Here is a 24,503-nt window from a genome sequence, read left to right as displayed (position 1 = left end):
CCCATAGGATAACACTTTTTGGTTGCAGGTAGAACCGTTTTATGTTCCATATAGAACCCACTGTGGAAAGGGTTTTTACTTGGAACCCAAACGGGTTCTACCTGAAACCAAAAAAGGTTCTCCTATGGGGACAGCCGAAGAACCCTTTTACGTTCTAAATATAACCTCTTTTTCTAAAAGTGTATCTTCCTGATTACATGGTACACTACTCTGTGGGCTGTGGACACTGGCTGACTGGTTCTTCTCGCTGGCCTATGAGTCAAACCTTGACCAAATTGTGCAGAGTTTGTTCTGGAAGCTGCTTCAGTTCCCTCCTTGTCGAGCACAGCTTTCTGTTCTTTTCGAATGCCACGGCTGCTGCTGCAAGTCACATGCGCCATTTTGCAGATGGCAGACAGAGTAATGATCTGTTTATGGCGAAAATCATTAAGTGATGTAAAATATAGTGAGTGAAAATATCTAGAACTGGCCAAAGATAATACTGTAAATGAGGATGTGTATTGTGTAACCATCCCTTGGAGCTGGAGGGGTGGAGAGAGATAGAGGGTTGCCCTCTTCCCTCTCTCCTTATTTTCCCCCCTCTCTGGTGCCATGAGCGGCCAGAGTCTTGACATTCCTCTAGTGGGTGATAATACGATCGAGGGAGGGGAGACTGCACTGTCAGTGCCAAAACGATCTACCTCTAACTCCATCACACACTCCCTACAGCCTAAATAAACAGCATTGCTAGGCAGCAACCCCTTTCCGTACACAAATATACAGAGCGTTTGCAGGCTCTGGGGATGACATGTTTTGCTTATTGCTTTCCCAACCTAAGCCTAGTTAGCGACCCTCTCCACATCCTCCAGTGATGGAGGTTTTAGGAAGGTCCATAGCTCCCTATAACATGTGGTGGTTGCAGAATCAAGGACCCTTGGAGCACTGCTGTGATGGAGAAGCACCTGAATGCTCACACAGACAAGCCGGTTCTCATTTCCGGGCCTCTACCAACAATAGGTAATGGAACACATATTTTCCGACAAGATAGAACTGCCAAAGGGGGCAGAGTTCTGTCTTACTATCCAGGTCTACTATCCAAACAATTCAAGCTTCTACTTTTAAAAAGCCACCTTTCCAGAAACAAGTCTCTCACCATTGCCGCTTGCTATAGACCACCTTCTGCCCCCAGTTGTGCCCTGGACACCATATGTGAATTGATTGCCCCCCATCCATCTTCAGAGCTCATGCTGTTAGGTGACCTAAACTGAACCTACCAGGTGCAACCCCAAATCTGTAAACACAGGCACCCCCGTAGATATCATCCAAACCAACCTGCCCTACAAACACACCTCTGCTGTCTTTAACCAGGATCTCAGCAATCATTGCCTCATTGCTTGCGTCCGTAATGGGTCTGCGGTTAAATGACCACCCCTCATCACTGTCAAATGCTCCCTAAAACACAGAGAGCAGGCCTTTCTAATCGACCTGGCCTGGGTATCCTGGAAGGATATTGACCTTATTCCCTCAGTAGAGTATCTTAAATAGGCATGCCCCATTCAATTGTAGAACCAGTAACAGATACAGCCTGTGGTTCATTCCAGACCTGACTGCCCTTGACCGGCACAAAATCATCCTGTGGCGTACTGCATTAACATCGAATAACTCCCTCGATATGAAACTTTTCAGGGAAGTTAGGAACCAACATACCCAGGCAGTTAGGAAAGCGAAGGCTAGCTTTTTCAAACAGAAATTTGCATCTTGCAGCACAAACTCCCAAAAGTTCTGGGACACTAAAGTCCGTCTAGCATCACTACTCTGGACAGTTCTGACTTAGGTATTTATAGATGTTCACATATTCTAAGTGTCTGGTTAGACTGTAAACTCTCCTTCCAGACACATTACACATCTCCAATTCATAGTTAAAATCTAGATTAGGCTTCCTTTTGCAAAAAAAAGCATCCTTCACTCATGCTGCCAAACATACCCTCGTAAAACTGACAATCCTACCGATCCTTGACTTCGGCGATGTCATTTACAAAATAGCCTCCAACACTCAACTCAGCAAATTGGATGCAGTCTATCACCGTGCCATCTTTTTTGTCACCAAAGCCCCATATACTACCCACCACTGCGACCTGTATGCTCTCGTTGGATGGCCCCCGCTCATATTCGTCACCAAACCCACTGGCTCCAGGTCATCTATAAGTCTTTGCTAGGTAAAGCCCCACCTTATCTCAGCTCACTGGTCACCATAGCAGCACCCACCCGTAGCACGCGCTCCAGCAGGTATATTTCACTGGTCACCCCCAAAGCCATTTCCTCATTTGGCCACCTTTCCTTCCAGTTCTCTGCAGCCAATGACTGGAACGAATTGCAAAAATCACTGAAGCTGGAGACTCATATCTCCGTCACTAACGTTAAGCATCAGCTGACAGAGCAGCTCACAGGTCACTGCACCTGTACATAGCCCATCTGCAAATAGCCCATCCAACTACCTCATCCGAATACTGATTTTTTTGTTTTGTTCTCCTTTGTACCCAGTATCTCTACTTGCACATTCATCTTCTGCACATCTATCACTCCAGTGTTTAATTGCAACATTTTACTTATTTCGCCACTATGGCTTTTTTATTGCCTTTACCTCCCTTTATCTTAGCTCATTTGCACACACTGTGTATATATACTTTTTTCACCTATTGTGTTATTGAGTATGTTTGTTTATTCCATGTGTAACTCTGTGTGTTGTTTGTGTCGCAGTGCTTTGCTTTATCTTGGCCAGGTCGCAGTTGTTAATGAGAACCTGTTCTCAACTAGCCTACCTTGTTAAATAAAGGTGAAATAAAAAAATGAAATAAATATGGATACCCCGCTGTTTTCAAATCAGGTAGAGGGCTTGGGCTATCACGTATAAACAAACACATTTTAATGTCAAAGATCAACCTTCTTGATATCTGGGTGCATGAGCTTGGCTAAATGGCTCGATTCTGGATAAGGACATTGACATTGCTGATTACAACATCTTCAGGTGTGACTGACTGAACATGGGTGGCTATATACAGTATGTGTATATGTGAAATGAACCCAGCAAAAAAAGAAACATCCTCTCACTCTCAATTGCGTTTATTTTCAGCAAACTTATGTAATATTTGTATGAACATAAGATTCATCAACTGCGACAAACTGAAAAAGCTCCACAGACCTGTGACTAACAGAAATGGGATAATGCTACCATCTCTTATGACTGAAAAGTTACTCACCTTGAATTGTACAAAGTATTTTATTTAATGAGAGAGATTTACTCCAGACATCCCAACAGGCCCTCATCCCCATCTTGAGCAGGAGAAAGATGGTGATTTCGCAGAAGGAGATCTGGGTGCATTGTGAAGATCAGGCGACGAGAGGTTTATCTGCCTTTGTCATCCGTACTATTGGCCAATGTACAATCGATGGATAATAATTTGGACGAACTAAAAGCACATATATCCTACCAACGGGACATTAAAAACTGTAATATCTTATGTTTCACCTAGTCTTGGTTGAACGATGACATTTAATAACATACAGCTGGCGGGTTACACACTGTATCGGCAGAACAGCAGCCACAAGGGGTAGTGGTCAATGAATATCGATAAACAACAGCTGGTGCACGATATCCAAGGAATTCTTGAGGTTTTGCTCGTCTGAGGTAGTGTGGTCTACTGCTTGTGAGATACTGTCTCTACCTCGAGAGTTTTAATCTGTATTTTTCATAGCTGCCTACATACCACCACAGACCAATGCTGGCACTAAGGCTGCACTTAATGAGCTGTATACTGCCATAAGTAAACAGGAAAACACTCATCCACAGGTGGCGCTGCTAGTGGCCGGGGACTTTAATGCAGGGAAACATCTGTTTCACCTAATTTCAATCGGAATGTTAAATGTGCAACCAGAGGGGGGAAAAAAACTCTAGACCACCTTTACTCCACACAGAAGAGACTCGTACAAAGCTCCCCATTTGGCAAATCTGACCATAATTCTATCCTCCTGATTTCTGCTTACAGGCAAAAATGAAACAGGAAGCACCAGTGACTCGGTCAATAAAAAGTGGTCAGATGAAGCAGATGCTAAGCTACAGGACTGTTTTGCTAGCACAGACTGGAATATGTTTCGGGAATCTTCTGATGGCATTGAGGAGTACACCACATAAGTCAGTGGCTTCATCAATAAGTGCATCGATGATGTCCTCCCCACAGTGACTGTACATACCCCAACCAGAAGCAATGAGTTACAGGCAACATCCGCACTGAGCTAAAGGGTAGAGCTGCCACTTTCAATAAGCGGGACTCCAACCCAGAAGTCCATACAGGACTAAGATCGAAAATGTACTACACCAGCTCCGACCCTCGTCGGATGTGGCAGGGCTTGCAAACAATTACAGACTACAAAGGGAAGCACAGCCACGAGCTGCCCAGTGACACAAGCCTACCAGATGAGCTAAATTACTTCCATGCTCGCTTTGAGGCAAGTAACAATGAAACATGCATGAGAGCATCAGCTGTTCCGGACAATTGTGTGATCACGCTCTCCGCAGCAGATGTGAGTAAGACCTTTAAACAGGTCAACATTCACAAGGCCGCAGGGTCAGACAGATTTCTAGGACGTGTACTCCAAGCATGAGCTGACCATCTGGCAAGTGTCTTCACTGTCCTTTTCAACCACTCCCTGTCTGAGTCTGTAATACCAACATGTTTCAATCAGACCACCATAGTCCCTGTTCCCAAGAACACTAAGGTAACCTGCCTGAATGATGACTGACCTATAGCACTCACATCAGCAGCATCATCCCGGATACCATAGACCCATTCCAATTTGCATACCGCCCAAACTGATCCACAGATGATGCAATCTCTATTGCGCTCCACACTGCCCTTTCACACCTGGACAAAGGGGACATCTATGTGAGAATGCTATTCACTGACAACAGCTCAGCGTTCAACACCATAGTGCCCTCAAAGCTCATCACTAAGCTAAGGACCCTGGACTAAACACCTCCCTCTACAGCTGGACCCTGGACTTCTTGACGGGCAGCCCCTAGGGGGCAAGGGTAGGTAACAACGCTGATCCTCAACGCGGGGGCCCCTCGGGTGCGTGCTCAGTCCCTTCCTGTACTCCCTGTTCACTCATGACTGCATAGCCAGGCAGGACTCTAACACCATCATTAAGTTTGCCGATGACACAACAGTGGTAGGCCTGATCACCGACAATGACAAGACAGCCTATAGGGAGGAGCGGACAACAACCTCTCCCTCAACGTGATCAAGACAAAGGAGATGATTGTGCACAACAGGAAAAGGAGGACTGAGCACGCCCCCATTATCATTGACGGGGCTGGCGTCCACATCGCCAACAAACTAACATGGTCCAAGCCGATCAAGACAGGTTTTGTCGTGTCCTCTTCAATACTATTTGGCTTGGGTCCTCAGATCCTCAATAGGTTCTACAGCTGCTCCATCGAGCGCATCCTGATGGGTTGCATCACATCCTGGTATGGCAACTGCTCGGCCGTCCGACCGCAAGGCAGTACTGAGGGTAATGCGTACGGCCCATTACATCACCGGGGCCAAGCTTCCTGCCTTCCAGGACCTCTATACCAGACTGTGTCAGAGGAAGGCCCTAAAAATTGTCAAGGACTCCAGCCACCTTAGTCATAGACTGTTCTCTCTGCTACCGCAAGGCAAGCGGTACCGGAGTGCCAGTCTAGGTCCAAGAGGCTTCTAAAACAGCTTCTACCACCAAGCCATAAGACTCCTGAACATCTAATAACATGGCTACCTCAGACTATTTGCATTGCCCCCCCTTTTACGCTGCTGCTACTCTGTTTATTATCTATGCATAGTCACTTTTACTCTACCTGCATGTACATATCACCTCAATTACCTCGACTAACCAGTGCCCCACACTTTGACTCTGTACTTGTACAGAGTATATAGCCTCACTATTGTTATTTTACTGCTGCTCTTTAATTATTTGTTACTTTTATTTTGTACTTAAAATTTTTTTTATAACTGCATTGTTGGTTAAGGGCTTGTAAAGTAAGCATTTCACTGTGAGGTCTACTACACTTGTTGTATTTGTGACGAATATGACGAATAAAATGTGTGATTTTGATTCGTATCTTTGTAGTGACTGGCTGTATTGATAGCATTCAAAGTGTAATTAACTTCACCATGCTCAAGGATGATTTTGGGGGGCTTATTGACTCATGGCATGTCAGCTTTTTAAAATTATTTGGTAAAATTTCTTAACATAATTCCACTTAGACATTAAGTATTGTGTGTTGGCCAGTGACACAACATGTCAATTTAATACATTTTACATTCATTTTTTCCCCTCTTAAATTGCTTGTAAATATTGCGTGCTTTTATTGCGGTGTAATTGTAATATTGTGAATTTGTATGATTCTGTGCAGGGCTCCTTTGAAAAAGAGGCCTTGGTCTCCATGGGATTCCCTGTTTTAAATACATTTAAATAAAATTAAATAAATAATGAAATTAATGAATAATTAAATAAATAAAAGTAGCCCTCTATTTCCTATATACAGTAGTGCACTACTTTATTTTATTTAACCTTTATTTACCTAGGCAAGTCAGTTAAGAACTCATTCTTATTTACAATGACGGCCTACCCTGGCCAAACCCGGACAACACTGGGCCAATTGTGCACCGCCCTATGGGACTCCCGATCACGGCCGGTTGTGATACAGCTCGAGATCGAAACAGGGCCAATAGTGACGCCTCTAGCACTGAGATGCAGTGCCTTAGACCACTGTGTCACTTGGGAGCCTAAAAGGGCTCTGGTCAAAAGAAGTGCACTATGTAGGGAATAGGATTCCATTTGGGACGTAAGTGTAACCTTTAGTACACTGTAACCCAGGCTTAGTCCTGTCAGTGAAATACCAGGGTTGTTTGTCTCAGCTGGTTAACTGGCTCTTGGGCAGACAGTGGGACCCTGGTGATGGAGATACTTACTGTAAGATCATGCTGTGCCTCAGCTCATCAATACAGACAGGAACTGATATTAATGGAGTAAATATGTGAATTGGTTGTTGGCCTTGGATAAAGATTCCTCAGAAAAATGTAAATGAGTGAGGTTGAAGCTTATTTTCCACAACAGGATTTAGGCTTGTCTAAACATACTGTTACCATGGTTACTCCGTGGATTATCAGTCTGACTGAAGTCGCCCTAAAAAGATGCAATAGTCTCTACAAGCCAGAGTGTTGAATAATGTATTTCCACCTACTGTACTGGTTGTACATGCTGTTGGTTCTTTTGGCGGTAGGAGGTGGAGATAAGGTATCTACAGGAAAGGGAGAGCGAGCCCCTTAAGTAGAATTGAGACTTCAGAAAGTGTTCACACCACTTTACTTTCTCTAAATTGTTGTTACAGCCTGAATTTAAAATGGATTATTATTATTTTTAAATTAAAAAATGTCACTGGCCTACCCCATAATGTCAGTGGAATTGTTTTTAGAAATGTTTTGAAATGAATCCAAATATAAAAGCTGAAATGTCTTTATGGCAAGCCTAAATAAGTTTGTGGAAAACTTATGTCAAATAATAAGTTGTCTTGAATACAAAGTGTTATGTTTGGGGCAAATCGAATACAACACATTACTGAGTACCACTCTCCATATTTTCAAGCATAGTGGTGGCTGCATCATGTTATGGGTATGCTTGTAATTGTTAAGGACTAGGGAGTTTTTTAGGATAAAAAAAATTAACTTAATGCACAGGCTAAATCCTGGAGGAAAATTAGGTTGTCTGCTTTCCACCAGACACTAGGAGCTTAATTCACGTTTCAGCAGGACAAAACCCTATTACACAAGGCCAAATCTACACTGTAGCTCAGTTGGTAGAGCATGGCGCTTGTAACGCCAGGGTAGTGGGTTCGATTCCCGGGACCACCCATACGTAGAATGTATGCACACATGACTGTAAGTCGCTTTGGATAAAAGCGTCTGCTAAATGGCATATATTATTATTATTATTATTAAACTGTGTTTGAAAGGTATTTCTGTTTTTTTAACCCGTTGTCAACAGTTGTGTGTGTGTACTTCGTTTTTGACTAGACATAAGTACTGGAGGAACAAATTCCTATCAACCATTGTTGATTGGCAATACATTTTTTAAATGTAATTATATGTCTTCCTTCCAGCTCCACGGCTACATGGAGACCGAGCCCCTGATCTTGCAGCTATTCATTGGAACGGCAGACGATCGTCTCTTGCGGCCCCATGCCTTCTACCAGGTCCACCGCATCACTGGCAAGACTGTCTCCACCCCCAGCCATGAGACCCTGCAGTCTAACACCAAGGTGCTGGAGATTCCACTACTGCCCGAGAACAACATGCGCGCCATGTGAGTACTGTGTGTGTATTTCTTTAGCCTTTGTCTGTTTTTTTTGTTGTGCAGTCAGTTAGACATTTAAGCTCCTCCTCAAGCAACTCAAATGATGAGTGAACATCTGTAGAGTTTTGTCCATGACGGCTGATCAGTACCAGCTGTATAGTGTGTGTGTGTGCATGCGTGTAAGGCACCAATGCTGACATCTTAATTTGACTCAATTAGAGATCCATTCAACATGTGACAGCCCTCTTCCAATGTTTTTGTTACCAATGAGCGAATACACTCAAAAGCCAAACACTCTTTTTCTCCTGAGATTTGCATTGTGTTGATCCCTTGGCACAGCTGACTGAGACTTTATCTGTGTCCCAAATGGCATTCTAGTCCCTATATAGTGCACTACTTTTGACCAGAGCCTGGAGGGAGGGCTAACCAGCTGGGAATCCTTAGCCTCAACCTGATTGCCTGTGTCTGACAAAGACATTTCGGGAGTGTTCAGTTAGTGAAACAATTGACATTAACTCCTTTATAAGCAATGCAGCGTCGAGGAGCACAGCCATGGAAAAACTTTGGTTGGAAAGGCTAATGCCATAAAAGTCTGACATGTTAGAAGTGAGTGCACAGCATAGATGGGAGGGGGTGAGAAATTAGATATTAATAAAGTGTCTGATGAAGACTCTGTAAAAAGCATAGTTCCAGCCAATAGGTTGGCTGGTAGAGGGATCAAGGTTAGACCAGTATCCCATGGGTGTTCTCTTTTGGTCCATTAAAAAGCTATTTATGAAACTATTAACGTTCACAGCATTTGAGCTGCTGGATGGTTGGGATTAGCCCTGTAAGCAGTAGTTGCTGAGTACACAGGAAACCTTTCATTGGGGATACGTGTGATAATCTTCTGCTGAAATACTGTTGTCTGATGACTATAGTCATTCTATACTGAAATCCCTTTGTGGTGCTAGAGAGAACTTAATAAGCTGAGTGTCTATGTATGTGGTAACTGTAGAAGGGATAATGATTTGAGATCTCAATAATGATGGTGTCTATCGAATGTGTTTGTCTATGAGCCTCTCTAAGGTTTAACTAAGTTTCTTCTGTTTAATGTAGAATTGACTGCTCCGGCATCCTGAAACTTCGCAACTCGGACATCGAGCTGCGGAAGGGCGAGACAGACATCGGGCGTAAAAACACACGTGTGAGGATGGTGTTCCGGGTTCACATCAACCAATCCACAGGAAGAACATTGTCCCTGCAGACTGCATCCAACCCCATGGAGTGCTGTGAGTACACCTTCACTATCAGGCCTGGGGGTGGGGGTGGTTTAACATGGCAGATCATTTTGACTTTGGTAGATAAGCACACATTGCACCAAAGCGCTAGATAGAAATCTGAGCAGATCTGCTAATCTAATGGGTTTCTGGCTGGAATCACACCACAAAGATCAAGTGCTATGAGGAAAATGAGCAATGTCGTTAAACCATGATCTCAGCTCTTAAGAATAGACCATTGTTGGTCGCTGATACACTGCCACAAACTGTTATTGACCAAGCCTCTTTTTTTTCATTGTCAAGGGTAATTGTCAGAAACATTCTTTGCCAGATCTATTTTTCATTTGTAAACATCTGAGTTTTATTAAAGAATATCACACACTTTATGGTGGTTGAAGTTAACCAGGAGGTGATAGCCAAGTATGATATTTTGTAAAAACAATAATTTGAGAAAATTATACAATAACAAATACTGAATGGATCCTTTCCCTCACTGTTAGGTCAGAGGAATAATATGTCTCTAGAGTTAATGGCTCTTGGCATTGTTAGTGGTGAGGATTCTTTAAGAGTTGTCAAGCTCGTGAAAATGACTTCGTCTGGATGGTCGGGGCTGAAGGGAGAGTGGGTTTGTAATGATTCTGTAGTGAAGACAGTGCTGTCCCCCGCCTGCAGCCCAGAGATCAGCCCAGGAGTTGCCCCTAGTGGATAAGCAGACTCTGCAGACGTGCCCTGCTGCTGGGGGAGAGAAGATGCTCCTCAGCGGACACAACTTTCAGCACGACTCCAAAGTGGTGTTCCTGGAGAAAGCCCAAGGTAGGAGCTGAAGCCAGAGCTGGAGCTGGATGCAGATGTGTGTGGCTTAGTGTGCATATTTATGTGCGTGTGTGTGTGTTTGGTTTTACTATCCTTGTGGGGCCCAGAAGTCCTCACAAGGATAGTAAAACAAGGAAAAAGGCTATTTTAGGCTTAGGGATTAGATTTAGTGTTACAATTCCGGTTAGAGCTAGATTCAGGTTAAGGGTTAGGGAAAATAGGATTTTGAATCAATTATTTTGATCCCCACAAGGATAGGAAAACGTGTGTGTGTGTTTGTGCTCTAACTTTCTCTCCCTCTTTGCCCCCCTGGGTTTGAGAAACCCCAGGGCTACTCCCTCCCTCCCTCCACTTCCCCAGCCATCAAAATATCCCCCATCCCCCATCCTGCCAGAGTGGCACATGTGGTGCACATTAATGCGCTGTATTTTTAACCCAGCAGATTTACATTTGCAGAAGTTTCCATTGCCTGTTCAGAATAGGAATGGATCACAAATGCACTATGCGCCATGCAGGCTGCTGTGCTGTCCCTCACAGTTCAGTATTTGTTTCCTCTCTTCTCTCTAAGCCCTCTCAGTTGGGAAGGAGGGAGTATCTGCTCCCAGATGTTGATGCTTAGGGTTTACTAACAGCAATTTCCTTGATTAGCTTTAGAAAAGCAACATGAGGTATGGTTTGGGCCAAGGTTGTGCAATGTAAACACATCTGATCATATGGTTCATGAGTCACTCAGAGCAGAGGGGAACCTGTTGCCATTGTGTGAGGAGAGGAATTCTACGTGGGTTGGGTGGGGGCTCAAGCACCATTATCATACAATAGTAGTGTATAGTAGTAGCTTTGCGATATCTCTTTCTACATCTCTTGATTTCTCCTAATCTCTATTGCTATTCATTTATGTATGTGAAATTCTAATTATTTTCAATATTTACCTTGCCCAGAATTCTAGATAACTCTCTTTTTGGTTTATAGTTTTGTGTGGCGCAGCTGTCTAAGACACTGCGTCTCAGTCCAAGAGGTGTCACTGCAGTCCTTGGTTCGAATCCAGGCTGCATCACATCTGTCCATGTTTGAGAGTCCCATAGGTCGGTGCACAACTTGACCCATTGTTGTCCTGGTTTTTTCGGGGTAGGCCGTCATAATAAATAAGAATTAGTTCTCAACTGACTTGCCTAGTTAAATAAAGGTTAAATGTAAAAAAATATATATTTTTAAATTTGTGTCAGTTTGAAGAAGATCAGTAGCCCCCTCAGATCTGTTGAAGCTAAGAAGACTGTCTTTAGGTCCTAGCATAGCTTCTGGGGTGGTGTTGATGCTCCCATGGAAACACCCTTCAGCCAGCCTTAAGAAATGATGGAGCAATTTCTGCCTAGTGCATATTTAATTGTAATGTTTTTTTTATTATAGATTTCGTCCATGCCGAGGTCTAAAAACGGTTTAACAATCCTTCTCATAAATCCTGAATAGGGGATTCTGTTGCCACAGAGGGTTTACCCATTTTACCAATGGATAATTTTCCAAAAAACAACTCCCAGATTTTTGAGGCACCTACTCTTGAGAATAACTAGACTATATTGTGTAGGTCATGTGTGCAAGTGTGTGTGTATAACTTTGTGTATGTCAGTACGCATGTGTGTGCACACGTGTGTGTGTGTACACAGGGGTAAGAGCGTGTTGTACTCAGTGACTCATAGCCTCTAACACTCTACTCAGCAAACTGGATGTAGTCTATCACAGTGCCATCCGTTTTGTCACCAAAGCCCCATATACTACCCACCACTGCGACCTGTATGCTCTCGTTGGCTGGCCCTCACTACATATTCGTCGCCAAACACACTGGCTCCAGGTCATCTATAAGTCTTTGCTAGATAAAGCCCCGCCTTATCTCAGCTCACTGGTCACCCCAAAATAAAAAAAAACTCATACAGGAGGAATCCCTGTGTCCCTGTAATGATGTACACTGACTGGCTTCTCAGAACCAGTCCAGCCCCATATGCAGCACCTCATTATGACGACACAGTCCTGCCTCGGATATCCTGTCCAGTCTGTTGCAGCACAGTTAGAGGGAGCAGAGATAACATCAATGCAGTTGTCACCCGTGGTTACAGTGTAGAGCAGTGCTGTTCAATGTTGGCATTCGTGGGGGAACTGCTGTGGGGTCGCCAATGAAATTATATATTTTTTATTTTGGGGGGGAGAGGAAACAAAAAATGAGGAGTACCGATTATGGTATGGGAAAATATACAAATGTTTTTGAGAAAGATCATTTGACAAAAAAAATGTATTGAGTAAATGTATTCATGTTTTAATAAGAGATACAAATTCAATGAATTTAAGGTTTTTTGTTTGACTGATTTAAGGTTGTGCCATTAGATTTGGGTTGGGGTGGGGTCACAAGAAATTCTTAGGGAAAAAATGGGGTCCTCTCTGAAAAAGTTTGAATACCGCTGGTGTAGAGCATGGAGATCCTTATAGGAGATTACACTACAGCCCTTAGATCAGACTATCTGCATGGTGTGTGTCTTTGTCTGCACATAAATTCCCAGACACCATGAGTTAAGGCTGAGCGAGAGTGAGAGCAAAGGAGCTTTTGAAGTAATCCTCCTAGCAGAAAAGAGATGTGGAGAGAAAGTCCCTTATAAAAAAAAGAATGCTTTCACATCTGGGACTGGCTGGCTGCCTGGTTTACTGTAGGCAGGCTAGCAGTAACCATGGATCATTTGTCACTGTGTCAGAGTCAGACACCCACAGACCTCCAGTTTCACCAGTTTCCCCTGCCTGAACCGACCGACTACTTTGTGACCCATGACCCAAAGTTCACCGTCTCCCTATGAGTCAGAGCCAATGAGGAGAGTCAGTCCAACCAGGTACTGTACAGACCAAGACAGGCCTGGTTGTTCTTGGCCAGAGGTGTCTATTATGTCTACAGTATGGTTGAGGACCTCCAAATAGAATTTTGTGAGAATTATCAAACTTCAAGAACCTTGCCAGGTGGTGTCTGGAATTACCCAAGAAAATTATAGATAACCATCCGTCTATAGAGGGGAAATCTGAAAGTGCCCGAGGAGGCTGAAAGTGGAGTGAATCGTGTTTCTTTCGACAGAGATGAATTGTATTTTTTTTGGTTAGCGGTTTTAGGGGTCTTTCTCCGAGTAACAGTTAGCCGTGGGAGGGGTGCTCTACTCTGTTACATGACTGGTCAGTGCTACTGGTCAGTGTTACAAAATAATGACTTCCACTTTGAAACCGTTCAGCAGTTTGGCCGGCCTCGAAAATTTCGGAGAACTGTGGCTGTTTTCATAAACAAATCAATTACGTGCACATAAACAGGGAGTTTACGTTTTATGAATTACAGCGTACTGTTCATAAAAATATATTTGAGGAAAACCAGAAAACTGATGATGGCACAGAGTGTAAAGTGATATTGTAACGGCTCTCTTCCATCTCCTCCTCTGACGAAGAGGTAGAACAAGGATCGGACCAAAATGCAGCGTGATGATGATTCATGATATTTTAATGAAGGAAAAACTTACATACTTACATCGCCGTGCTGCCTCCTCATACCAGCGCCTCTCCGCTTTCTTCGCCTCCAGTTCTTCCTTGGGGCGGCGATATTCTCCAGGCTGAGCCCAAGGTCCTTCACCGTCCAGTTTGTCCTCCCATGTCCAGTCCTTCTCTCGCTGCACCTTGGTGCGGCTACACTCCCCTGGTTTAGCCCAGGGTCCTCTCCCGTCGAGGATTTCCTCCCAAGTCCAGAAATTATTGTCGCGCTGCTCCTGCTGTTGCCTGTTACCACGCCACTTGGTCCGGGTGTGGTGGGTGATTCTGTAACGGCTCTCTTCTATCTCCTCCTCTGACGAAGAGGTAGAACAAGGATCGGACCAAAATGCAGCGTGATGATGATTCATGATATTTTAATGAGGGAAAAACTTACATACAGAAACTACAAAAATAACGAAATGAAATAACGAAAACCGAAACAGCCCTATCTGGTGAAAACACAAAGACAGGAACAATCACCCACGAAACACTCACAGAATATGGCTGCCTAAATATGGCTCCCAATCAGAGACAAGGATAATCACCTGACTCTGATTGAGAACCGCCTCAGGCAGCCATAGACTACGTAGACACCTCACAAAAGCCCAAGACAAAAAACACACCACAATAACCCATGTCACACCCTGGCCTGACAATATAAATAAAGAAAACACAAAATACTAAGACCAAGGCGTGACAGATATATTGTAATGTAAACTCAGCAACAAAAAAAACATCACTTTTTCAGGACCCTGTCTTTCAAAGATAATTGGTAAAAATCCAAATAACTTCACAGATCTTCATTGTAAAGGGTTCAAACACTTGTTTCCCATTCTTGTTCAATGAACCATAAACAATTAATGAACATGCACATGTGGAACGGTCGTTATGACACTAACAGCTTACAGACGGTAGGCAATTAAGGTCAATTGTTAGTTAGATTACTTGTTGGTTATCACTGCATTGTCGGAACTAGAAGCACAAGCATTTCGCTACACTCGCATTAACATCTGCTAACCATGTGTATGTGACAAATAAAACTTTATTTGATTTGATGTTATGAAAACTTAGGACACTAAATAGGCCTTTATACTTACTGAACAACACCAAAAGAAAGACTACCAGGGTCCCTACTCATCTGCGTTAATGTGCCCTAGGCATGCTGCAAGGAGACATAAGAACTGCAGATGTGGCCAGGGCAATAAATTGCATCCGAACATCACACCTGCGAGACAGGTACAGGATGGAAACAACAACTGCCCGAGTTAGACCAGAGAGGCTGGACTGAGGGCTTGTAGGCCTGTTGTAAGGCAGGTCCTCACCAGATATCACCGGCAACAACGTCGCCTATGGGCACGAACCCACCGTCGCTGGACCAGACAGGACTGCCAAAATGTGCTCTTCACTGATGAGTCACGGTTTTGTCTCACCATGGGTGATGATCAGATTTGCGTTTATTGTTGAAGGAATGACCGTTACACCACTGAGGCCTGTACTCTGGAGTGGGAACGATTTGGAGTTGGAGGGTCCATCATGGTCTGGGGTGGTGTGTCACAGCATCATCGGACTGAGCTTGTTGTCATTGCAGGCAATATCAATGCTGTGCGTTACAGGGAACACATCCTTCTCCCTCATACCCTTCCTGCAGGCTCATCATGACATGACCCTCCAGCATGACAATGCCACCAGCCTTACTGCTCGTTATGTGCGTCATTTCCTGCAAGACAGGAATGTCAGTGTTCTGCCATGGCCAGCGAAGAGGCTGGATCTCAATCACATTGAGCATGTCTGGGACCTGTTGGATCGGAGGGTGAGGGCTAGGGCCATTCCCCCCCAGAAATGTCCGGGAACTTGCAGGTGCCTTGGTGGAAGAGTGGGGAGATCTCACAGCAAGATCTGGCAAATCCGGTGCAGTCTATGGGGAGGAGATTCACTGCAGTACTTAATGCAGCTGGTGGCCACACCTGATACTGACTGTTACTTTTGATTTTGAACCCCCCTTTGTTCATGGACACATTCAATTTCTGTTAGTCACATGTCTGTGGAACTTGTTCAGTTTGTCTCAGTTGTTGAATCTTGTTATGTTCATACAAATATTTACACGTTTGCTGAAAATAAACGCAGTTGACAGTGAGAGGGCTTTTCTTTTTTTGCTGAGTTTAGAAGACAGACGGTGTGCTGAGATGCAGATTTCAAAACTGTGTTTTATTTAGTAGTGAACTTCACTTTAGCAGCCATTGATTGATTCAGTTTGAATAGATGGCTTGCCTCAATTACTGCCCTTCCCTGAGACAGTACGCTTGCATGCAATACCCACAATCCACGAGTTCTGGGGGTAGTGCTGGGAGGAAGAACTTACAGTCATCAGACCAAGGACAAGGGTTCTCTTTCATCATTCCACATGGGCATGGATAGCGCATGTGTTTATATTTACTGTACGTTATGCAGTACACTCTGCACAACACCTCTCAAAGTAAAGGTAAATGTGATTCTCTGTAGAAACATTTCCTGGCAGATGCTCAACAACAAATTGCTCAATTTAATGTTTTTTTCTCTGCATTAATGTGTGGCCAGTGAAAAACATTGAGAGAGTGAGTGAAAAAAAGTAAGTAGTAAAGGGGAGATGGGATCTGAAATGCAGTTTTTTTAAAATCTCTGGTGGCAGGTTGATGTAGCCTTCTAAGGATTCCCTTTTGGATTGGTTCCCAGAGTGAGAGAGTGGAGATGGAGCCGGAGAGGTTCCCCCCTGCCTCTAGTCTCCAGATATAATGGGAGGCATTGGGCATCAGTGTCAGCTTCAGGTTCTTCCTCTGCCACATCACAGCCCAAGCAGACCCAGGCCAAGTGTGCCCTGTCTGCAATGGGCTGTCTTCTTCCCAGCCTGTGTTTGTGTCTACCTCTCAGTTTCAATTCAAGACCAGACAGCCTTCAAGATAACCTGTCATAATATAGACCTAATCAAGAGTGCTTCTATATGTGAAGTTAAAGCTGCAATCCTTCATGGTGAAACTGCCACGTCCGTTTGCAATATTACAACAACAAACAAAAGTTACTGCAAGCAACGAACACAGTTTTTTCCCCTCGGACACCATTGCATGTGCAATAGAAGAGCACAATATGTACAGTGGTTGCTCCACGAAAAGTTTTGCGATTATAAACGTAAATAGAACCTGATAATTGTGCATGACTTCAGTATTACTTACTAAAACTGTTGTTACACTTAGGTTTCTATTATTTTATTTTGTTAGGAGTATTTTGCTCTTACTGTAGAACTGTAGCCCACTCCCGACCGGTCATGTTTTACGGTACCTGAGTGGTGCACCTGAGTGGTGCAAGACACTGCATAGTAGTGCAAACCGTGTTGCTACAGATGCTGGTTCAATACCTGTGCCGGCCTCGACTGGGAGACCCATGAGATGACTGTAGGTTTTTGGTTTCTCTCCCTCTAAAAACAGAAATAAATTATTAGAAATAACAAACTGGCTTTATTTACAAATTAGTAACAATATCTCACCCCATGTTCAAGATTGACCTTTTTCTCACTCATTTTACATTATTTGAAAATGAAATAATCTTCAAAATATTGATATTTTTTAAACAAAGCTTTTTTTAAATTATTGTTATTATTAATTTAGAAATATATTAAAGCCTGTTGGATATTGTCATATTATTAAGCCTGTTATTAGCAGGACAATATATATTGGTCATATTGGTCATGGCTCCCGAGTGGCACATGCAGTTCTCCAGCTGTATCCACTGAAAGCACACAAGGTTCAAGGAACAAGGGCAGGCGGCACGGGATGGGCCACAGAGCCTCGAACAGAAGACAGACCTAGCCCATGGGGAAGGGAGGAGGAGGAAGGGGGGTGGACCCCCACCCCGCCACACTGGGTAGCACAGAGCAACACTTTAAGGGGCATTGCACTAACAATGACGCTGACTAGGGAAACGTTCCCACTGTTCTTGGTGCCAGTCTGCACGTTCAAACTAAAACAATGTAACTAATAATGCCATCTTTATGCTTTCGTTAATAAAATAATGATAAAAATACTCTTTCAAAATGCCGACGTTTATTTAGTTATGTAGCCATAACTGATTACTATGGGCATAAATGTCACTGAATTACAGAAATATCCTCCAATCCTCTATATGTAATTATTGGCGGAGAGTCACATCATATTTTTCGATTTACTGTAGGCCTACCGTAGGCGACATGAATCTCACTAGTGTTGAGTAATGTGCTGTTAAAAGTGGTGTGTCTTGTTTATTTAAAGAGCATATTGAAGTTAGAAGTAATAGGATTTGAAGCAATACCCTACAACTATTTTAGCACTGTTTTACACTGCTCTGAGACAAGCATAGGGACTGGTCTTGATAAATCAATGAGATTTTTATTTTCACTGAATCTCCATTTGGGTATTAGTTAGACTAGAATTAGGGTATAGAAATGTTATGCTCTTAGTGTAAACTTTATTTAACTAGGCAAGTCAGTTTAGAACAAATTCTTATATACAAGGACAGCCTACTCCTTCCTCCCCGTCGGGGAATTGATCGGTTTCACAGATCTCAGCTTTAAGAATGGTCAGAATTGTTAGCATGGCACTTCTTAGAAAGTTTAATTCTCACCAAGAACATTTTTTATGTGATTTAATTTCGATTTCAGGCTTTGTTAACGAGTCATTGGTGTAAGAGAAAATAGTGCGGTGCTTACCCTTTTTCTTATAAACTATGTGAAAATTACTTTTTGTTGATGTCTCATAGAAGAATAGCAAAAAATGATATTTTTTAGGACCCATGTTTTCAACAGCTGTGATGCCCTATTTTATTGCCTGATGGGTAGCCAGTTTGTTACGACAACTTAAAATAAGTGCATTAACAGAATATAAAACAAATAAAACATTTAATAATACTTTAATAAGCATGACAAAAGGGCCAATATTTAAATATGAGCTATTTGAAAAGACTGACGGTGGCTTAGGGAGGGAGACTATGCCAAGGCTTCACTTTCCAGTTATTCACAGCCCACTGGTTATAGGAACCCCGGATTTTTTACTTTATTAACAAGCCCGCGAGTCACAATTGGTCATTACATTTGGGATTCCACAAAGGAATGAAGTCAGGGTTTCTCTCATCGACCAAAGACATTACTCATCCCTTTGGTATGGCCTATGGATCGGGCCTCGGAGTTGCATCAGATCGGCCCCCTCGGCCCGAGTGGGTTAGCCTAGACTGAGACTGAATATATGAGCTCATCATCAGACTCAACTGATGTTGGTGAAAACCTTGGTTCTGTTGCAGCTGTTTTATAGATCACTGATGTCAGACAGAGCTAACAATAACACTGTTAACAGCATCATGGCTAATGATGTCAACATTGACATGAATGGGGATTTATTTATGGTGGTTACTCATTTGTGCAAGTCTGAATACTGGTACTTTTCTCACATATAATTTTTCCACATGATCACCCTCACTCTTCTCTACTCTCCCTTCTATAGATGGTCATCACCTATGGGAGACAGAGGCCAAGGTTGACAAGGACTCCTCCAAATCTGTAAGTCTTATAAGCATGACATTCTGCATTTTATTTTTTTATTTTTCTATTTGTTTTTTTACCCCTTTTTCTCCCCAATTTCGTGGTATCCAATTGTTGTAGTAGCTACTATCTTGTCTCATCGCTACAACTCCCGTACGGGCTCGGGAGAGACGAAGGTTGAAAGTCATGCGTCCTCCGATACACAACCCAACCAAGCCGCACTGCTTCTTAACACAGTGCGCATCCAACCTGGAAGCCAGCCGCACCAATGCGCTGGAGGAAACACTGTGCACCTGGCCACCTTGGCTAGCGCACACTGCGCCCAGCCCGCCACAGGAGTCGCTGGTGCACGATGAGACAAGGACACCCCTACCGACCAAGCCCTCCCTAACCCGGGCGACGCTAGGCCAATTGTGCGTCGCCCCACGGACCTCCCGGTCGCGGCCGGTTACGACAGAGCCTGGGCGCGAACCCAGGGACTCTGATGGCACAGCTGGCGCTGCAGTACAGCGCCCTTAACCAGTGCGCCCCCGGGAGGCCCATTCTGCATTTTTATAGGTATTTCACAGCAATGTTTTATTAGTTGGAAGACACTCTGTTGTCTCTCTCTCTCTTTCTCTCGACTGGGTGAGTCACCAAGAGCACTCTGTTCTTCTGGGTAACTGGGTCTGAGACTGGGGGATTAGAGAGTATTTATATGTGAGGTACTGCACCTGCTCCCCGTATCCTCCCCTGCACATACACACACAGATGCGCACACACACAGATGCGCACACACTCTTACTCTCTCTTTCTGACACACACTCATACACACAAAGATGCATACACACATACACTACCGTTCAAAATTTTGGGGTCACTTAGAAATGTCCTTGTTTTTGAAATAAAAACAAATTTTTGGTCCATTTAAAATACATCAAATTGATCAGAAATACAGTGTAGACATTGTTAACGTTGTATATGACTATTGTAGCTGGAAACGGCAGATTTTTAATGGAAGGGATATTTATTCCTTATATGTGAATGTATGAAACCTGTGCCGGTGGAAAAATATTTTGATGTTGGGCGCATGGCATGTTTTCGCTATAATAGCTACTGTAAATTGGACAGTGCAGTTAGACTAACACAAATTTAAACTTTCAGCCGATATAAGACACTTTCAGTTGAAGTCGGAAGTTTACATACACCTTAGCCAATTACATTTAAGCTATTTTTTTCACAATTCCTGACATTTAATCCTAGTAACAATTCCCTGACTTAGGTCAGTTAGGATCACCAATTTATTTTAAGAATGTGAAATGTCAGAATAATAGTAGAGAGAATTATTTATTTCAGTTTTTATTTCTTTCATCACATTCTCAGTGGGTCAGAAGATTACATACACTCAATTAGTATTTGGCAGCATTGCCTTAAACAATTTAAACTTGGGTCAAACGTTTCAAGTAGCCTTCCACAAGCTTCCCACAATAAGATGGGTGAATTTTGGCCCATTCCTCCTGACAGAGCTGGTATAACTGAGTCAGGTTTGTAGGCCTCCTTGCTTCCACATGCTTTTTCAGTTCTGCCCACACATTTTCTATACTTTTCTATAATTTTCCTCCCTCATGATGACATTTATTTTGTGGTGTGCTCCAATCCCTCCTGCAGCAAAGCAAATCCACAACATGATGCTGCCACCCCCGTGCTTCACGGTTGGGATGGTGTTCTTCGGCTTGCAAGCCTTCCCCTTTTTCCTCCAAACATAACGATGGTCGTTATGTCCAAACAGTTATATTTTTGTTTCATCAGACCTGAGGACATTTCTCCAAAAAGTACGATCTTTGTCCCCATGTGCAGTTGCAAACCGTAGCCTGGCCATTTTTTGGCGGTTTTGAGCAGTGTTGTCTTCCTTGCTAAGCATCCTTTCAGGTAATGTCAATATAGGACTTGTTTTACTGTGGATATAGATACTTTTGTACCGGTTTCCTCCAGCATCTTCACAAGGTCCATTGCGGTTGTTCTGGGATTGATTTGCAGTTTTCGCACCAAATTACGTTCATCTCTAGGAGACAGAACGTGTCTCCTTCCTGAGTGGTCCCATGGTGTTTATACTTGCGTACTATTGTATGTACAGATTAATGTGGCACCTTCAGGCATTTGGAAACTGCTCCCAAGGATGAACCAGACTTTCTGAGGTCTTCGCGGATATTTTTTCGATTTTCCCATGATGTCAATCAAAGGTAGGCCTTGAAATACATCCACAGGTACACCTCAAATCGACTCAAATTATGTCAATTAGCCTATCAGAAGCTTCTAAAGCCGTGACAGCATTTTCTGGAATTTTCCAAGCTGTTTAAAGGCACAGTCAACTTATTGGATGTAAATGTCTGACCCACTGGAATTGTGATACAGTGAATTATAAGTGAAATAATCTGTCTTTAAACAATTGTTGTAAAAATTACTTATGTCAAGCAAGTAGATGTCCTAACCGACTTGCCAAAACTATAGTTTGTTAACAAGAAATTTGTGGAGTGTTTGTAAAACAAGTTTTAATGACTCCTACCTAAGTGTATGTAAACTTCCGCCTTCAACTGTATGTGTACCTAAATGTTTAAAATCTAAAAATATTATAATTGTAGCTGGTAGCTGGAAAACCTGTGTGTCTTCTGTGTGGAGAAAGTGTGGCGGTACTGAAAGAGTATAATCTGAGACGACATTATGAAACGAAACACGCGGACAAAAACAAGAATATGGACATGGAACAAAGGCTACAAAAGGCAGAGGAATTAAAACGAGGCCTCAAATCTCGACAGGCTCTGTTCAAAAAAGCCAAATCACAAGGCCAGGCTGCTGTCAAGGCCAGTTTTATTTTGGCAGAAGAGATCGCTAAATCAGCCCGGCCATTTACGGAGGGGGATTTCATCAAAAACTGCATGATTAAAGTTTGTGACGAAGTTTGCCCAGAAAAAGGCAACTCTTTTAAATGTGAGTCTGAGCAGAAACACCATTGCCGAGAGAGTAGACCAGTTGTCCATCAATCTAAAAGAGCAGCTTGTGAAAAAGGGAAAAGATTTCATTGCATATTCCTTGGCTGTGGATGAGAGCACCGACATTTCTGACATTGCCCAGTTGTCAATTTTCATCCGCGGAGTGGACTCCAGCCTAAGCGTGACAGAGGAGTTTTTGGCTTTACGTCCTATGCATGGCACAACTACGGGGCATGATTTGTATGAAGAGGTGTCAAGATGTGTAAATGAGATGGAGCTGCCTTGGGAAAAACTCGTGGGTTTGACAACCGACGGAGTACCTGCGATGTGTGGACACAGGAGCGGACTGGTGGCGAAGATACGGGAAAAGATGCAAGAGGAAAACGCGACAGGTGAGCTGACAGCTTATCATTGTATCATACACCAGGAAGCGTTGTGCGGTAAAGCCTTGAAAATGGAGCATGTAATGAGCATCATCACGCGCACAGTTAACTTTATCAGAGCCAAAGGTTTGAATCACCGCCAGTTCAAGGCATTTCTGACGGAGTTAGAAACGGAGCATGGTGATTTGCCTTATCACACAGAGGTGCGATGGCTAAGCCAGGGAAAGGTGCTTCAAAGATGTTTCGAGCTTCGTGAGGAGATTTGTCTGTTCTTGGACAGCAAAGGGAAAGACACAACACAACTCCGAGACGAAATGTTTCTGTGTGAAATGGCTTTTCTGTGTGACATTACGAGTCATCTGAATGCAATGAACTTGCAGCTGCAGGGTCGGGATCGTGTCATCTCTGATATGTACAGTACAGTGAAGGCATTTAAAACCAAACTGACTCTGTGGGAGACGCAGATGCGGAAAGAAAATTTGAGCCACTTTCCCAGCTGCCAGACCATGAAAGAGAAGCTCTCTACCAGTGCGTTCCCGAGCGCACAGTTGGCTGATAAAATAGGTATGCTTGCCGCTGACTTTCGACGCCGATTTGCTGACTTTGAAGCACAAAAAAGCAGGTTGGAACTGCTCGGTAACCCATTTGCTGTTGACGTGGAAAGCTCACCACCAAACCTCCAAATGGAGTTGATTGACCTCCAATGCAATGATGCACTGAGGGCAAAATATGCGGCAGTGGGTGCTGCGGAGTTCGCCCGTTTCCTCCCCGACACAATGCCCCAGCTGCGCATCCAGGCTGCTCAAACGTTGTCTATGTTTGGCAGCACATACCTGTGTGAACAACTGTTTTCTTTGATGAACTTGAACAAAACATCACACAGAAGTCGACTTACTGCTGAACACCTCCACTCAATTCTGAGGATTTCCTCAGCTCAGAGCCTTACCCCGAACATTGATGAACTTGTGGAAAAGATGGGACACCACCAAGTATCACCCTCAACCTCAAACAAGTGAACATTACTGTGCAATCACATATTTAGAGTTTTTACTCAGTTCAAGTTTAAAAGTTAAAGTTTAATATTTGTTTTCATTTACATTTACATTTAAGTCATTTAGTTTACCAGAGCGACTTCTCCTTAAACAAAGCCACTGTTGTTTTACCTGATTAAGAGGTGGGGTTTCAGGTGTCTCCGGATTTTTGACTCCGCTGTCCTGGCGTCGTGAGGGAGTTTGTTCCACCATTTATTTTATTGTATTTCAAGGGGCGAGCAGGCCAGAGGTGGATGAACGCAGTGCCCTTGTTTGGGTGTAGGGCCTGATCAGAGCCTATATTTTAAAAATATTTTTTCAGTTTACTTCTCCTTAAACAAAGAGTGGATGGATAGAAAATTGCTATTATTGTTTTTTTCTTTGAAGTAAATTTAGCCCACTTTTGCTAAAATAGAAAATATAGGCTACTGATGGTGCCTTGAATACCGGTTTCTTTCATTTAATGTTCATGTTATGGGGATTTTTATATAAAGGAAATTTGTCTTTTGTGTCTGTTGAAAATTAAAGATTACTGACAGAGCCATAAGAAAATATTGCTTTATTTATCTGATCATATTGGAATATATTTGTTAGGTTTTCAGTAGGTT

At 43.2% G+C, this 24,503-nt stretch overlaps 1 protein-coding gene across 4 annotated transcripts in view; it reads left to right on the top strand.

The window, feature by feature from the left end:
- The window catches only part of LOC118375190 (nuclear factor of activated T-cells, cytoplasmic 1-like), a 65,937-nt gene that overhangs the window by 5,614 nt on the left and 35,820 nt on the right, over positions 1–24,503 (top strand). For all 4 annotated transcript variants that reach the window (XM_052505007.1, XM_035761691.2, XM_052505006.1 and 1 more), the window contains 4 exons: positions 8,177–8,379; positions 9,469–9,641; positions 10,302–10,442; positions 19,478–19,533. In XM_052505007.1, coding sequence (XP_052360967.1) covers positions 8,177–8,379; positions 9,469–9,641; positions 10,302–10,442; positions 19,478–19,533 — 573 coding nt within the window. The remainder of the gene's footprint in view (positions 1–8,176; positions 8,380–9,468; positions 9,642–10,301; positions 10,443–19,477; positions 19,534–24,503) is intronic.

Source organism: Oncorhynchus keta, unplaced genomic scaffold, assembly GCF_023373465.1.
Source record: "Oncorhynchus keta strain PuntledgeMale-10-30-2019 unplaced genomic scaffold, Oket_V2 Un_contig_2186_pilon_pilon, whole genome shotgun sequence".
Lineage (NCBI taxonomy): Eukaryota > Metazoa > Chordata > Actinopteri > Salmoniformes > Salmonidae > Oncorhynchus > Oncorhynchus keta.
Note: the sequence above shows the minus strand (reverse complement) of the source record. Positions and strands in the feature narration are given on the sequence as shown.